This window comes from Panulirus ornatus, chromosome 28 (assembly GCF_036320965.1).
Source record: "Panulirus ornatus isolate Po-2019 chromosome 28, ASM3632096v1, whole genome shotgun sequence".
NCBI classification, from domain to species: domain Eukaryota; kingdom Metazoa; phylum Arthropoda; class Malacostraca; order Decapoda; family Palinuridae; genus Panulirus; species Panulirus ornatus.
In genome coordinates, this window is record NC_092251.1 from 6611089 (window position 1) to 6629803 (window position 18715).

At 42.4% G+C, this 18715-nt stretch overlaps 1 protein-coding gene across 1 annotated transcript; it reads right to left on the reverse strand.

Moving 5' to 3' along the window:
• Positions 1–1773: 1773 nt before the first annotated feature.
• Positions 1774–18106, reverse strand: LOC139757802 (uncharacterized). Its single transcript, XM_071678624.1, has 3 exons — positions 17950–18106; positions 4025–4232; positions 1774–2912 (listed from the first exon to the last, which is right to left on the reverse strand). The coding sequence occupies exons 1-3, from the start codon at positions 18025–18027 to the stop codon at positions 2743–2745; spliced, it is 456 nt and encodes a 151-aa protein (XP_071534725.1). The 5' UTR covers positions 18028–18106; the 3' UTR covers positions 1774–2742.
• Positions 18107–18715: the final 609 nt, after the last annotated feature.

Consider the following 18715-nt stretch of genomic DNA (forward strand, 5'->3'; position numbering starts at 1 on the left):
AAAAGAATGGGAGAAAAATCATATAATCATGAAGTAAACCTGCATGGTATTTAACTAGAGAGGAATATCCCGACTGCATTAACTGCATATTCCCACATCACTTACAGGTGTAAATGCCAAGGATGTTTTTGTATCTAGCAAAACGTAGGAATCTATGAATCTCATTTTCTTTCCTCCTAAGATATCTGACATCTTGGGGTGGTAGGCACCGAGCCCAGCACCCTACCTAGCGAGGCGAATAGACCCACGTATCATCCCAATCCCCGTTGGGTAAACCTGCCTGCGGCTCAGTATCTTCATAACGAACTCAGGAATATCAGACTAACATCAAAATAGAAATAATTATTTAAAGACTTACTATCCAAGATGCTATCATGGTTTCAATTTCTTAATATTTTTATTTTCTAGTCATTTTTAGCGTAACAGCTGAAGAATGCCATTTTTTTGGGCAAAATTTAAGACAACAGAAGTAAAAGTTGATCTCATTTGAATGCACCTTTGGGTTGAATTAGATCGTCTTGGGTAATGTCAGCATACGTTAAAGTAAATCTGACCTGTCAAAAATACATATATAGCCAGTGGTTCAAAAGGTCATATATATATATATATATATATATATATATATATATATATATATATATATATATATTGCAATAGGTCACGATGACGTGCGTGATCTAGTATTTGCTGATAACTACGAGGAAAAATGAAACACGATAAGTTCGAGTGCACTTTCGTGTATAATCACATCGTCAGGGGAGTTACAAGAGAGAGAGGACTTAGAACAGTCAGTATGTATATACAAGGGAACCAGAGCTATGACGCTGTTGGTACACAAAGTGTTTGTGGTTTTCGGGTCTGGCACCGTTCCTGTCACGGTGCCAGACCCGAAGACCACAAACCACAAACACCGATGTACCAACGCCTTTGTGTATGTGTCGGGAACCCCCCCCCCCCCCCCCAACCACTCGAATAAGTAAAGAAACGTCTTTAAATAACCTGAACTGTGTTTTTAAGGCGAAAATTCAATTGTTGCCACACGATTATGATCTACTTGGCGAATATAAGATTGTCTGATAGTTATGATATTGTCGATAATGCAAATTAGTCCCATTATGTTGATATTTCACATAAACATTACCTTTAAAGCCACTGGGCCACTCTGAATCAACGTTGGCAGAAATGGTTCTTGGGTAGTGCCTCATCAATGTATCTGGTAACTCCGGAAGCCATCCAACATGGCCGTTGTTACGAAAAGTAGGAATTTGTGATAATATCCAAAACTAAGGCAGAATTGCCTCACATTTGAACTGTAGTTAAATGATAATGGGTTTATAAAGAATATGAGTGTTTATCTGTAAAATACAAAGACTGCTTTACTCGATGATGCAAACTGGTTATATTGATAAAAAAAAATAAAGAACGATACAGGTATATATTCACCTCTACCATTATTTCACTCTTTTCCCATCCCTGTATGTACATGAGCATACACCAAGTTTTTCGTTGTATCAACTCATCGTCAACTATTGCTTATGCATGTTTTTTTCTTGTCTGAGGCTTAATATCGCTACCAAATATTAATATTGATGCGTGAGGGTAGATACTTAATCAACGTGATCAACGAGCTGTGATCTTTGGTTCATTGGGTCAGCATCTGTTACACACACAGCTTTATATATGTAAAAGTTTCCATTCTCACTGTCTTCAAGTGACTTGAAGACATTGTAACGATATTAGGAAAATTTTTCACATGGAGGAAGTACACAATAATCACACTAACTTTTTATTTTCAGTTGGTTCTGTTATTACAAAAAGTACTGTACATGTCATTTGGAAATAAATATTACACCATGTGTCTGGCCGACTGCTGAGCCCAAGGTCAACTTGGCTCACACAGTCACACACGTTAACACTAAACAAACAGACGGTTTCAATGCAAAAAAAAGATTTTCTCCGTTCTCCATATCTATGTTGCTTCACTATTTTTTTTCCTGAATCTTTTTTGTTTACTTATCAAAATCACTAGTAAATACTCACAGTAAGGCAATCTGAACTTAGGAATGTCCACGAAATTTTATCAGTAAATTTGCTGGCAGAACTGTATCATAGGGAGTTCACTCCTCAAAAGTTTTAAGTTTTACGGTGAGTTTACCGAATGTGAAGGCATTGAAAATGATGGAAGATATGGGTTGATTATATCTAATCCCATAATTTCCTTATTGTCAATACCCTTCCCGTTATCTAGTTGCTTATTGGCTGAATGTATATCCTAAAGACCCTAACTGGTATATCCAATTCACTGCAGAATTTAATCCGCATTTGAGCCAATAATTTTAGTAACTAACTGTGTCAAACAGTTTCAAATTATTTCCCTTGGTATTTTTACATTCCAATGGTCGCCGCCATAGATTCAACATTGACCATCTTTTCTATGTAGCGAGCTTAACAAAATTGGCACCTGAAAACTCAGAGAAATATAGCGTATTGCATATATGTGTACTTAATTATGATATCGAACCTCATAAAGCTTTCCAGTATGGTATCCAACAACAAGCAAACCGCTGCGTAGAGGGAAGAGGGGCGAGGTTCAACAACGTTGTCGCCTCTTGGTCTCGTTCTGTAACTGTCACTGCTATTGTTATCAAATAACTGCTGGCCATCCACGGAGATTTACATCTAAGAAGCACATTTCTGAAGCATAACATGTTAGGTAATACCAACACAGTTGTTAAAAACGACCTATCCTAAGGTTTGGTAATTTCTCTTGGCAAGTCTGTTGAGGGTGTTAAAGAACTTCCTTGGGTACCTTTCTTGGATCTGGGCTATCAGCCACCTGGCCTGCTTGGCCTGTTCACGGGTGCACAGCTGAGCGGGACAAGCACGTCGCATTATCAGCTCGGGCCCAAGTCCTGCAATACCAACGTACACATTATAAACTAAAATCTGTGTTAGTTGTGCTACACCATCACATACATTATAACCTGTTTTACTACCTCGGTTTCCACTAACACACGTTATAGCATAATATAGAAACCTTTGTCACTTGGCCGACGTCAGCTCATAACCTAGATTTTCATACAACCCAAATACAGCCTAGCCCTTTTTAACTCAGGAATCACGAACACATAACCTGTCACCTCTTGCAACAGAAACACACATGCCAAATGACAATAACATAGAAACTGTCACGTGAAATATTCCTTTCTCCATCCAAAAGACCATAAAATGTTCTCATGATAATATGTATCTAGAAACGAACTACTGCTTTCACGATAAGTTGAGCAAAATCCGTCATTACACTTGCGAGGATTTCCAGCCAAAACCCATCTGGCATACTTTCTTATCACAATTAAGCCAGAACTGAAACGGTCATTCAGACGCATGTACGTCGTCTGTACATTTCATCATCAGAACACATCCACCCAAAAGAGTCCATTCACTGAAAGTCACACTTAGAGGCCTGAAATTAGAATATGCTTCGTAAGTTTAGTCACCCAACAAAAACAAAAAGCTACTACAGTATGAGAAAAGCAATGTGGTACCAGAATTTAGATGGCTGAGTTATTGAGAAAGGTCAAAGTTCTTCAATTCCCTAACCCAGGAGGAGTTAAGTGAGAGGGATGTACTTATCACATGACCATTTTTTTTTTTTTCAAACACTGATGGCGTAGATAGTCAGTCAACAGTACGAGAAATGTTGGAATAAAATATCCAGAGGATATAACATGAAATTAAGTAAGAGACGCGTAAAAAAATGAAGAAATTCTTTTTAAATATATAAGTGGTGGATACACGGAATAAGATGACTATAGACATGGTAAATACGGACAACATACAACTTGTTCTATGATAGCAGAGAATGTGTTCAGGAGATGGGAGCCCCATGAGCTTAATTAAATCTCCCTCCCGAACAATACAAACAAGTAATAGCTAAGTACACACACACACACACACACACACACACACACACACACACACACATCTGTAAATGACAGATGGGGGAAAAGTGGGGAAGACTTACGACGCAGCAGAGGGGCGTATTCCTGAGGCATATCGCATGGCAGACCCTCGATGCAAGCAAGGGCTTTGTCGACGGTGGATGGGTTGTTGAGTGCGACCTCTAGCTCCACCCTGGAGGGTATCTTGATGCGGGGTCTGGGTCTGGCAGCCTGAGCTTGGCTCGCCAACGCCAACAAGGCCACCACCATCGTCAACATCACACGCACCATCTGTCCAAACAAATAATAGCGTTTAATTGAATATCGTATATTGCTGTCCCTTCGTGTCACCCAGTCACAAGCGGTTTGTGTCCGACACAGCGGAAAAAAAATACCAACTATATATTTGTCAATGGCTCCAACATAAATTCCTGAACAAAGGCTCAATTTCCAAGATCATATTCATACTACTTGAAAATCTGCAACTGTCACAGAAATTTTGCAACTTTTCTTATGAATGTATTAGTACATAACACACACAATATATATATATATATATATATATATATATATATATATATATATATATATATATATATATATATATATATATTCTTTTTTTTTCAAACTATTCGCCATTTCCCGCATTAGCGAGGTAGCGTTAAGAACAGAGGACTGGGCCTTTTTCGGAATATCCTCACCTGGCCCCCTCTGTTCCTTCTTTTGGAAAATTAAAAAAAAAAACGAGAGGGGAGGATTTCCAGCCCCCCGCTCCCTCCCGTTTTAGTCGCCTTCTACGACACGCAGGGAATACGTGGGAAGTATTCTTAATCCCCTATCCCCAGGGATAATATATATATATATATATATATATATATATATATATATATATATATATATATAGATAGATAGATAGATAGATAGATAGATAGATAGATAGATAGATATAGATAGATAGATAGATAGATAGATAGATAGATAGATATATTGTTCTTTACTCTTGATCTTGACAAATATACGAATCGCTTGTGACACACCTAAGTGCAATGTTATTTCAGTCTTGTATCACCCTCAGGGTAAACACATATGCATACACATGTTTTCTCCCCTTTTTTCCCACCTTATTCTCTTAAATTATTACGCCAGCGGCAATGTGACCTGGTCGATACAGCCTAGTCCGTTTCTACGGCGTACACATCTTTAATAATAACAAAAGATATCTGCCTGCTTTTCCAGTGCGTTCAGCCTTACAAAACCAACAAGGCATATATATATATATATATATATATATATATATATATATATATATATGTATTATCCCTGGGGATAGGGGATTAAGAATACTTGCCACGTATTCCCTGCGTGTCGTAGAAGGCGACTATGAGGGGAGGGAGCGGGGGGCTGGAAATCCTCCCCTCTCGTTTTTTTTTTTTTTTAATTTTCCAAAAGAAGGAACAGAGGGGGCCAGGTGAGGATATTCCAAAAAAGGCCCAGTCCTCTGTTCTTAACGCTACCTCGCTAATGCGGGAAATGGCGAATAGTTTAAATATATATATATATATATATATATATATATATATATATATATATATATATATATATATATATATATATATATATATATATATATATGCCTGTATCTGCAGCATGCAAAAAATCGTTAAGATATATATTCGTGTTGGCTCTATTTACCGTATTTACTACGTAAGTCGCACTTAAGAGTCTTAGTCACTCACACCTGCCTCTGTATGCTAAACTGTACTTATAGTTTTACAACCAATGAATTATGTATTTTCCCTCACGACTGGACACTTGCGAGAAATAACGAGAGGGGATAACTGTATGCCGAGGCGCGGGTGAGCAGGTAGAGCAGCGAGGAAACACTCGCGTTCGAATACCTTAGCAGGGATGAATGCATCAGGGAAACGTTTGCTTAGACAGACTTTCTAAAGGCTGGAAAACATCGCGTTTGATTGTATTGCAGACAGCTAAACTGTCCTCATATACAGTTAAGGAATCACTGGTAACTGGTAAAGTCCAAGCGGGAGAGGGTGGGCAAGCTCTCTTTAGTTTATCGATTGTTCAAACCGGGGGAAGAGGCCAAGTAGGTAAGACAGTGTTATGCGGAGACAGCTGTCTCGTCAACACAGACACCCACACTTCTGTAGTTTCTGTCACCGCAGATATGTACATGTTAACACATTTACATCTGTAAATATGGAGTAAGCAAACCATAGCATCTGTTACGTTGCAACACAAGTACGCACTTGTACTCTAATAACTGTCTTTCATCGGTGTCTGTGCACTAACTTGTGTCTGGTTAGTGACAGACATCAGGGAGATATACATATATCATAAACATACAGAGATTACAACCAAGCTGAGTTTGTAATGTTACTCATCTGGAAATAGAATTAAGTCGCTGAGTTAGGCAAAAATCTATCAACACTCATTAAAATAATATTGGAAAAATGAATTTACCAATCATTCCCATAAGCCAAAAGTCAAATTGTGGGCAGTGAATGCAGAAAAATATGTTACCTATTAATATCCTGTGTCTTGCAAATAATGTCCTAACTAGTACATGAAAGAAGGCGACCACAGTGGAAAGATATCCTTCGTAACCTCGTCATTTTCAGTTATTCTCATAGGAATATATATATATATATATATATATATATATATATATATATATATATATATATATATATATAACACACACACACACACACAGAGGGAACACCTGTTTGCTGAGCGGAAGACAAAAACCCGTCGCGTCTAACAGCATTAGAAAGTGCAGTTTGGTCCCCTGGAGCAGTAGCAGCAACAGCCTAGAAACAGTGCCAGTATCAAAAGAGACAGTAGCAACACTGGTAGCAGTGGCATTCACAAATACAGTGGTAGTAGTAGTAGCAGTACTACAAGTAAAAGATTAATACAACCTGCAGAATAGAATTTACTGCAACAACGATCTCAGAGGGAGCCGAAACAGTAGCACCACTCGTAAAAAGGAACAGTAACACCACTAGGACAGTAGCAATAATAGCCACAACAATAGCACTGCTAGTTTAGCAGCAACAAAAGTAGCACCACTAGCACGAACAAAAGTAGCACCACCAGTAGCAGCAACAGTAGTAGCAACAGCATTAAAGCGATGTCATCTTAAGCAACAGCAGAATTACTAAGAACAACAATAACGATAATACCAGTCGTTACGAGCAACAGTAATACGAACAGGAGAAACAGTAGTCTAACAGGAACAACAGCAGCATCATGTAGTCGTAACCGCGCCTTTAAATTGCAACAGGGAAGGAATTTCTTGGTACACTGCCAAGTAACATAGATCTCCGCCCCATCAGTAATTCACCCAAGCACCGCCCAATATATATACTTATATTATTTGAAGCCTAGATTATTCTGTGAAGCCCAGGTTCTAATCAGTTTATTCGTGAACATGATCTTATCACTATATATATATATATATATATATATATATATATATATATATATATATATATATATATAAATTTATTATTTTGTCTCCTGCTATGTATGTTCCAGTATATTCGCGCCGCACGTTTTCAGGAAAATAATGTGATGGTAATAATAATAATGATGATAATAATGAACTTATGGATACAGCAATGAAACTTCATAACATCCTTATTACACCAGCTCTTAATATGAACCTTTTTTTCAAAATAGATCATAACGGAAGTATTCTATGTTAGATAATTTTTTTTTATCGATACGGCGCTTGTCCGTGACATCCGGTGGATGAATATTGTATGGCCTGACATTTGATGAAGAAAAAGGTACTGCCATGAGTAATAGTAATGACATTTAAATGTCATGTGTGTGTTTCTCAGAGAGTGTGTTTACAGAGTAAGATGACAACGTGCGGCGCGGGAATAACTTGGCTAACCTCGACAGCCTTCCCCTCCCCGCCCCCGCACCTGTCAACCCGCTTCTCTTCTTTACTCACTTTCTCTCGAGTGTTTGCGCCTCTTCATTTCTGTTCAGTTCTCGCATTTGCCTTAGCTTTTTCTTTTTTCATTCTGAAGCTCTCACAGTCTTTTACATTTCTTAATGCCTACACTATTTGCTCTCATAGATGAATGGAAAAACTTAAGTTAGACTAGTCAGACTAGATTTACATATAATAAAGAGGAGGGGCGACGGTGGGGTCTCTGGTAGAGGCTGGGGGATCAGTGAATGTTTGTGGGTTGGTGGACACCAGCGGGCGCGGGCCGCGAGCGGGTCTGCCTTGGGCCAAGAAAAACAATATGGTGTGGGTGAGTGAAACGTGCGCTGGCAGGTGCTGTCTGGTGCGCGGCCCTGTGAACCAGAGGGTGCAGTAAACACACACACACACACACACACACACACACCTTTCTTCCCAGTGATCATCTTTGGGACGCCTGCAGCGCCCAGACAGCAGTCCAAGTCCACAAGACAAACGTGATGTTGTTATGTCTTTGTAGGGCGAGTGTAGGGCACTTTGAGGAATAAGTTTTCGGTGTCTCCATAATGGGAGCAGCACTTAGACATGGGGGGGGGGGGGGGGGGGGCGGTCCTGTGATACGTTAAAATCGGCGTGCGTGACGGCGGATGAACGGATGGCGTCCAGAGTGCAGACGAGAGAGAGAGAGAGAGAGAGAGAGAGAGAGAGAGAGAGAGAGAGAGAGAGAGAGAGAGAGAGAGAGAGAGAGAGAGCGTAACTCGCATATGCCGAGAGAGTTGTTTCAGGTGGGTGCATGTATCTCTCTGGTTGAGTGGTGTTAAATGCTGGTGTTGAGGGCAAGGGGGCAGTTGTTATGAGTACGCCGATAAAACTTCGATGTATACGTGTTTCGTCAATGTCTTGAGATGGGACGGGAGATCTGCAACTCAAAGTTGGTGAAGTGTGAAGCTGGGAGAGGTGAGCTTTTGATCCTTACTTTGCGGTTGGCTGGCTGGTAATGAACTGATTAGGTGGGAGGGGGTGGTCTTGTGTTGTTGCAAGGATGTAAGTTCTGAACATACTAGGGTGAGAGTATATCGCAAACCTGTTCCACTGTGCACGTTTTGGATACTTGTGGTTGCTCGACAGCCGGTGATTGTTCCGAGTGCTCTATTTTGTCAGGTTTGCAGATAATATAACTTGCTCATATTACACAATATATATATATATATATATATATATATATATATATATATATATATATATATATATATATATATTATCCCTGGGGATAGGGGAGCAAGAATACTTCCCACGTATTCCCTGCGTGTCGTAGAAGGCGACTAAAAGGGGAGGGAGCGGGGGGCTGGAAATCCTCCCCTCTCGTTTTTTTTTTAATTTTCCAAAAGAAGGAACAGAGAATTGGGCCAGGTGAGGGTAGTCCCTCAAAGGCCCAGTCATCTGTTCTTAACGCTACCTCGCTAATGCGGGAAATGGCGAATAGTTTAAAAGAAAAAAAAGAAAAAAAAAAAATATATATATATATATATATATATATATATATATATATATATATATATATATATATATATATAAACAAAGCTGTTAACTATTAAAGTAGATTTTGATTGTTTTCCTAAAAAAAAATCCACATTAGAGGACTCGTTCTCGTCTTTTACTACTTTACTGATATTAACGCTTCACTACTGTATCAACATAATTATTATTATGGCTGAATTCTTTTTTCTTTTTTAAATGACATGTTATCTTTACTTATCTTGTTGTGCTGGCTATTTTTATTGTTTCCGAGGTGGAGCACAATGATCAACAGGGATGAGGGCTGGCAGGAGGAAGGGCGGATGGGCGGGAGTAAGGTAATAGCATGGTATGCGTCATGGGGGAGCTGTGGGGGGGGGGGATAACCCCGTCACTTGGGGTAGCATTGGTTCCGGGTGGGGGGACACGGACAGCGATGGGTCATCGAAAAAGATATGAGGAGGCAAAATTGAACACACTGATGGGTGTGGTCGTCACTCATGACTGGAATCACTTGAGAAGTAACTCGTATATTGTAACGTTAAGTGTAACGCGCGCGTGCGTGTGTGTATGTGCTGTGTGCGTGTGTGTGGGTTAACACGGTGCAGCTCATCGGCTGGGGTTGCTAGGATCATCGACGGAGGGCCGGGTCGGGACCACAGGGGGAAGCCAGCATAAGCCACCACCACCCCTTGCACGGAGTTCCTCACAGAGAAATCATCGTGTATAAGCAAGCAGTGCACTAACATTCTGCCTGTCTTATATTGGGAACATTGTGTTGGAGGCTATACACCTGGAGGAGGAGGGCGAGGAATGAAGGTTTAACAAGTGTTTGGGAGGGACAGAGGTATTGAGGTGTGTGGCGAGCGAACTCAGGAATACCACCCCATAATCCAATGCAGCTTGCTCTACATATACATATATGCTAACTCTCTCTCTCTCTCTCTCTCTCTCTCTCTCTCTCTCTCTCTCTCTCTCTCTCTCTTATATATACATTTATCTAGACTGTATCATAGTGTGCTGACCCTCTCTACATTATATATATATATATATATATATATATATATATATATATATATATATATATATATATATATATATTGAATACATGAGATACTCAACCTACCTATGTATGTTGAATTGTCTATTACTCTAGCGTCCAATACAACACACACACACACACACACACACTTTCGACCTATGCCAGCAATGGTACACCGAAAAAAGGGCTTGTCATTGACAGGAACTCTTGCCATGACACATTCTATTGTCCATACATGTGTGTACTGACTCAGGAAATAATTTGTGTCCGCGCCCTTGTCCTGATTACACGGGCGGGCCGCAGCCCACCATTCTAACTTGCCTCGTACTCTCGACTGTATGCATAACTTCCTAAACTCAAGTCTGCTGCCTGTAATGTCTCACGCCCCAGCCAGCCTGTAGGGTGATAGATAACTACATTAGACTAAACAGACTTTGGTAAAAGGATCGGTAAACACTGTAGCAGCTGGAGTGTAACTTGGCGTGACGTAGCCTCGCTTAAACACCCCCAGCCACAAACCCGCTGCGGCTCGGGGAGACAGAGCCACCGAAAATCTCTCTCGCTTCATGATTGTAGGGAAAGGTTTGGGGAGTTCAAGAACTTGTGTGGGGGTTTGTGTGAGGGGTTGTCGTTAGTGCGGTGGGGAAGAGAAAGCTAGGAAAGAGAGAGAGAAGGAAAGGAGGAGGGTAACAGATCCTGGGGCTTAACCCAAGTGCCCCCATTGTCTACCATCGAGTTCCTGCGATGCACAGCCAGTCACGGTATAGACTTTGATTCTACCTAATATAAATTCAATACATTATTCGTGCATCTGATTATTCATATCACGTTATCTGGGTGCTCAGATGCTGTTATTAATGTTCATATTAACTGTTTCCTTTATTCTAATTCCAGAGAACTGAAGCTGAAACTCAGCAAGTCCGTACTGGCAATACAATTAATCAAACTGCTATCCTTTTTCTCTCTGTATTCATCGTAATAAAGGTCATACATAAGTACAAGTCCAGTGGCTAGGGAGAGAGATTTACCCCACTGGGGTATCAGGTGCACGTCCATTCATTCACCGAACCCTCTTCCCCCACAACAGTAGTGTTCGATTCCCTCGTTACTACATTTCAGCGGACCGCCGGGACATATCATTAAAATCTTGTATCTACAGATGATTCGGTTACACGGTGAAAAATAAATGATAAATTGGGTGACAGTAATATCAAAGTCTGCAATAAAAGGAAAATAGGTCAATAGGAATGAAAGAAAGAAGAGTGACCAAGAATCCTGGCATACGAACATAGCCGCGGTGCTCCAGTGAAAGTTGCGGAATCCGTATTTCATCATAGGGGACATTGTTGCCATTTTGATCCTCTTAAATAATTTCCTGTCTGTTATAATAACACAACTAAAAAATAATAAAAGAACTTGACACAAATCCAGAACTCAAGGTGTTTCATTTCATAAGAATGTAGTCCATTACGTAACTACACGCGCAATAATATTATACGGCTTTAATGATTAAAACTGATTCACAATGAACGCATCAGAAAAAAATATATATATCAAGTAAACCATTACGTTTAGCAGCCTGTTAGAAAAGACACTGTAGAGTGTTGTCAAGAAGTGTTGGAATTTACAATGGTCGGGGCAAGTAGGGGTGAGGGATAGCTGGCCGTCCCATCCCTCATAGTGACAACGAGCGAGACAATGCTACTGTATTCTACTCGTTCACTGCTGCTTTTGTGTGCATGTTGCAAAAAAAATATAGAAAAAAAAATCTTGCGTCTTACAAAGCAGGTTGTGGCAGGGTCCAGGTGGATCATGACGGGCCAAGACCACTATGGACCACACCTCGACTCTTCTTTCATCCGACCCAGACGCCTCGGTCCAGACAGGGGAACCAATCATTCGCTTCGCATCACCTTCGTTCCTCCCACTCACACTATGTGCTTTGTTGGATGAAGTACCCATACGACACGGAACAACCCCACTGCTTTAAGTCAAACACACAAACAAACAAAAAAAGCGCATATGCTTCAGTACAAGCAATATCGAACACAAACAATCTGGCTCAGCCACCTTGAGACAGGAGTAAAGAACTCGTCCGGTGATCTCCTAACTCTCGCTAAATATAGCCGCTTACTTTCCAATCTACAGTGAGTCGTTTTGTGTATTAGGCGCGAGTAGTGAGGTAAGAGGGCGAGCAGAAGTGTGCACGGAGTCGCCAGCCACCGCCATCTTCACCCTAACTTTCTGTTCCGGGGAAAGAGAAGCCTAGCGAAGAATTAACCAATGAAGAGTTTGATATGGGAATCCTTCAGCCATGAAATGATGTAAAAGTCCTGAATTATAAACAACCCGAGATGTTTCAGTTCTACAATTGAGTGTTTTGTGGGAATGGAAGGGAATAAGTTCTTAAGATGTGAAGAAGAGGATGAACCAGACGAGAAGTGGGCAGCGCGGCGGGCGACCTGCCCTTGAACTGGAGGAAGGTGAAGGTGTTGTGGGCATTCCCCCGGTCATCCCATTATCATCCTTGGACCTGGGAGTTTTATCTCCAGCAATGCCAGGGGAGGTCATACACACAAGCCTACACAAACTATCAAGATTCATAACACAACAAAAATATATATTATGTCTTCATCTTACAGAACAAAGGGAAATTTTACGAAACTGAAATGATTAGAGGTAGTGGCATTTTAAGGTGTGTCTGTGATGATGGGGGAAGATACGACGGTGGGGGCCGACATTTAGGCCTGACAGCCACTTGCCTGGCTTCTATACAGTAGACCTCAGAGCCTTTGACGCTCAAGCCTACATCATGTGAGCTGAGGGTGCAACTTTGTCCAGATATCTGAATCGTCACTGCAATGCCATTTTATGTCCAAAACTCGATTCGTCATATCTACTTGATCGTGTATGATATTCGTACGATTATGAAGATTAGCAAACTAGTTCTCCAGTGTTGCATTTCTTTATAAAGATAAGTTACGACTCGGTATCGACAGATATTGAACTCAGAGAACCTCGTACATACAGGCACACAAGTGTGCCTTTGTTCCTCATCATTTATAAGAGAAAGAGGATTTGGCATAACCGCTAGTACGCCAGCAGGAGCAGGGAGGTTCCTAATCATGCTTATGCTACCTCACTAACATCAGCCTAGCTCAGGAAGACGCTTAATATCACTGTACGTGCGGCACGCTTGGCTAGGTCCAGGTAGCAGATCTAGCCACCAGACACGAGGTGGTCCAGGGCGTGGACCAAGACACTAGGCTGGAGGTCCACAACCCTCACAGGTGTTAGGATCGTCCACGCCCACGAGTACGTTCCACACACTTTGAGAAAGGTGATATCATTCACCCTAATCATTTTCTTTTGATGAGCTTAAGAACAATCCAGCATTCCCCGGTATCTCTGGCATATGGTGAAAATAAAAGATACAAACAGGTATCTTGTTAGCCCCCCCTTTTTTTTTTTTTATCTTAACTGTGATGGAAGTTGAACACAACTTTTTCCATTCAGCTTCCCATTTTAAAGATCTACATCCTTGACATCTGTTCTGAATCTTCACAAAGGTTAGGTTAGAGCGACGAGGCTGCATCGGGAGGCAAGTTCAGTAGGCCGACGGCGTCTGTTATGGCAGACGCAAGGAAAGGGCAAGATCGTGGTGGCCAGCAAGGCCTGAGAAACGTCCACCACTCCGCTCTCTTGGCCGCTACCACACAGGAATATTCCTCGATGATATTTAGAGACACTATGTTGCTTCTGCCTCACCATCGCTTTGGATGTTCTCTAATTCGTTATACAGTTGGGAAATTATACAGAAACGTCGTTGGTCGCCAGAACCCAAACACTGCGTTCGTTACTTGAGCACCGACAACGTCTTCATGATGCTTTTGGGGAGTAAGTCAATGGTCGACCTCTTCACCCTAATGCCAAAATGTGAGAGGAGTAAATACGTCGTCCATGTTGAGCATCGTCAACACCTGGCTATGCTTCCATTAATTTTGTGAGAGGGTCTCCAATTCCCTCGCATAGGTTCGTGCGATTTAGATACTAATTTTTGACGTCCGTCTAATATAGCAAAAACATGTAACTCAATGTACAAAGTGGATGCCATAATCACTGTAGCAATATAAGGAAAAAAACTTTTACTTGTCTGTGACTTTTGTGGACTCGACTTTAGTTATTATAGATGTTAAGAAGTTTGTGGATGACTATCAAGATATCCGACGATTCTTAAGGAGGATTGAAACACTCCTAACAGGTGATTTACGCCTGGAGATTCACACACACTCAGTATGATTTAGCCGTCACATTAACCTTAATAATTACGCCCCCAAAGTCCCCTTCCCCATAACAAATTATATTATGCCCTACGTTCTCAGACAATAGCTTGAGTTACTCGATTAATAAGTGGAAAGGTGTAGACCAACCACCTCCCCCCTCCCCCAACATCGCCACCACAGTAGACCTACCCGATATGGCTGGGATCCCCCCCCCCCCCCAACTACCTCCTCTTTCCTCCCCCACTTGCCAACCAGACGTCCAGACAGACTCCCACCTCCCTGCCCCGCCGGGGGAGCCCGAGATCCACCAAGCCATTAACTAAGGGAGAAGAGCGAGGCAGGTGCCGTCCGGTCTACTCCCAACACCCGGCCCCTCGGGGGAACACTGTCTGTCAGAAGTGAAACCCCGCCGCCGCTGTCAGTGGCGGTTCGACACCCTCCCTCTCTCCCTCACTCCACGCCCGTCCACTTCTTACTTTCTCGCTCTCCCCGGCTCACTAGCCACGCACCCACCGTCCACCATCTCACTCCCTCCTTTACCCAGGAACCTCTCATGTGTCCTCACTCTCCCAGCCCTACCATACTCATCACCTACACACTTGCTACCTACTTCCTTCTTAACTCATCCCTTTGTCACATTCTCACAATTCTTCTCATTTCTTACTCATCATGTCTTACTCCCTTATTCTCCCTTTACTCATTAAGTCACGCATATAAGTCTCAGCCACTAAGCTCTCTCCCTTACTTACTGCTTAATCATCCATTGTGCACTCATCTCTTACTCATCCGCCAGTTTCCCTCTTACCATAACCTAGCCCCTTATGGCAAAGTGAAACACAACGGTTAATTTTTCCACGACATCTCAACACTAGAGTGAAATACTGGACGAATCCAGTCTTGTCTGGAAAGCTTGTTGACGGTATACAAGCGACCCGCCTGAGCCAGGATGTGTCCCGTCCTTTTAAAAAGCCAAGGGTTTTAAAACAGGCGCCTGAAGGGGTCACTCGCCCGGCTTGTAGCTTTCATGCAGGTAAACAATGATTATCCCGGTGGCTTGTAGCGCTTCATGGGTCATCATGGTAGCTTTTTTCTTTTTTTTCTTTTAGCGTGTCTTCGGTTACTTAAAAAAGCCAATATGGACATCAAAATATTTGGCGGTGCAACACAGTTCACTAATTAGGCTTATGTAATTACATCATCATATATGAGATTAGACCACAGCAGTGACAACAACTTTGATACTGGACAACGGTAGACAGGAACACACAAAACAGCATTGACAGAACACTTACACCAAACAACAGCAGTGACAGAAACACACCAAACAACAGCAGTGACAAAGACCAAACATCTGTAGAAAGACTGAAATCAGACGACGACAGTACGACACTGGAACACCAACAGTAATGACACCAGCAGTGAAACATGGCAACACTGGTTCCTTCAACAGCGAAGCAAAAACAGAAGCAATCATAACAAGGAGGGAACAATATGAGAATCGTAGAAATACTGAGGCTAACAGTAGCCACAACGGCGTCTGAACAAGGACAAATGTACTTAAAGCAACGGTAGAACGGGAAGACGACTTTCACAGCCGTTTTTAAAATAGGAGGGACACAGTTACGGCAACAGAGGGAAAGGAGAACATTATCCAACACTGGAACGGGATGATTTTACAGCACTGGAGGAATAACAGTGGTGGTCACTGCAACGGTGGAAGAGGACCACTGGTGGTCACAGCAACGGTGGAAGAGGACCACTGGTGGTCACAGCAACGGTGGAAGAGGACCACTGGTGGCCACAGCAACGGTGGAAGAAGACCACTGGTAGTCACAGCAACGGTGGAAGAGGAACACTGGTGGTCACAGCAACGGTGGAAGAGGACCACTGGTGGTCACAGCAACGGTGGAAGAAGACCACTGGTGGTCACAGCAACGGTGGAAGAGGACCACTGGTGGTCACAGCAAAGGTGGAAGAAGACCGACCACTGGTGGTCACAGCAACGGTGGAAGAAGACCACTGGTGATCACAGCAACGGTGGATCAAAATTACATCAGCGACTTCAGTAATATCATGAAACGCCCATCGGCCAGGCGGTAGTACGAACCTCCTTATTAGCATCAGGAATAAAGCAAATCTCGCGTTTCTCACATGTCATCAGTGAAAACAAAAAAGTTGGCTTTGTGTTGTGGCCCAGAAAATAGAAATGAAAAAATAACCATGAGGACCCTATCTATAACCAATCGTGTGTCTCATAAAAATCCCTGGGTTCGATTCCCTCAAGGGACAAAACCTTAGACAAATGTCCTTACCCTTGCTTCTTTTCTTTACCTGCTTCATCATAACAGGTATAGATTCAGCACTCAGGGAACGGGCCCTTAGTGAGGGAAGGCCTCGTCCTCGCATAAAGTTCTGGCGAGGCTAACATTAGTAAGGTATATAAGAATGACTGTGGACACCTTGGGAGAAAGGAAGGTACCTCGAATTACTTAAGGAAAGCTAAGCTATCTCAGCAGAGGTTGGACATAACCAAACAATCTCCTGCCTATCCTGGCTGACCCGGTGAGTACTAGAACGATCATTTACATAGTATAAAACTCATCATCTGGGCAAGAAAGCAAGACATCTAAACAAGCCTTGAAGAGGACAAGTGTTGGAAAAAGGGGGTGGGGAGGACTGGCGGGGAAACACACTTGGCACATGAACTACGTAGACTTGGTCAGTCCAACAGGTAGTGATCCTCCGCTTCCTTTAAACGCGCGCGTCTCTAGTTTTCGTCTATCATTTGACGAGCTTTCGACGGACAGACCATCGCCACAACAGTAGTTCGGTGTAGCTGTCTGGCTCGGCTAACAGGCGACATGGGTGAGTGGGGGTGCATGTGAAGCAGAGAATGTATCGTGTCGCGACTTTCCCCCCTCCCCTTGCCAGGGAGAGAGAGTGGCCACAGCATGACTGCGAACATCCCTCACGTTGCTGGAGGAAGGGTGGGCGCAAGGGGGGTGCGTGGAAGGGGAATGTGGAGGGAAGAGACTTGCTTCCACTTCCTTTCACAGTACAGGCCTTCCTGTAGTCGTAATCCAAAGACCACGCATGACACGATAATGTATGACTAAGAATAACTATCAAAACACTAGCCGGTAGGAAAACAATACACTTTTAGTCAAACTCATCGCCACCCAAGAAAACGCCCGAGTCACTCACCTCGTCGGAAATAATATGCAGTAGAATACCACAAGATACTTGTGATCCTGAGCACTTCTTGGGAGTGAATGTCGACATCTCTCAGGGAGCTTCTCTTTATATATAAGTCCAACTGACGTAGGCTGCCATGTTTCGCCACGCCAGCAATCTTTTAGCCAGCTGGAGTGGGATCCCATGTGCTTCGGGTGTAGGCCAGACGACACGCGACCCTACAATGAATGTGTTTTTGTTAGATCTAATGACTACGAACAGGTGAAGGTCAATAAGGCAACATCCATATCATGAGTCAAAGAAAGAAATTACAAAAACCGACTTACAACTCTTCATGTCAACCTGAGTAAAGTGATGTTCATTCAATTGTCATATCGCTTTTCATTCACCGATTTTCATTAGCAGCAAAAAAGAAAGAAAAAAAAGAAAATCATGTTTTGGAATGTTTACGTTGTACAAACAGACAACACCACTGCGGAAATTTCCTCTACACTTATTGAGAAAGTTAGCTCTTGGAAGTCAAGCACAAATGCCCATCAGTATGTCGCACATATTGAGGGGGGGTAGGTGGGCTGTGGGATGGGGAAAGGGACTTCAAGGGTCGAGCGCAAAGTGCTTCAGCTCCTTTGGATCCCACGCTAGACCAACCTCACCTAACATCAGCCACACAACCTCACCCAGCGTATTTCACATACTCACTTGAGTTATGGCAGTACCAAAGTATAATTGAACATACCACTTCTCCCAGTTAAACCTTAAAAATTAGTCCACTTAC

Excerpts from the sequence above, each read along its gene's own strand:
- LOC139757802 (XM_071678624.1), bottom strand. The coding sequence starts at position 18,027 with ATGTCGACATTCACTCCCAAGAAGTGCTCAGGATCACAAGTATCTTGT. Across the intron at positions 4,233-17,949 it reads TGCATATTATTTCCGACGAG|ATGGTGCGTGTGATGTTGAC; the intron begins GTGAGTGACTCG and ends TTGTTTGGACAG. Across the intron at positions 2,913-4,024 it reads ATACGCCCCTCTGCTGCGTC|GACTTGGGCCCGAGCTGATA; the intron begins GTAAGTCTTCCC and ends TTGGTATTGCAG.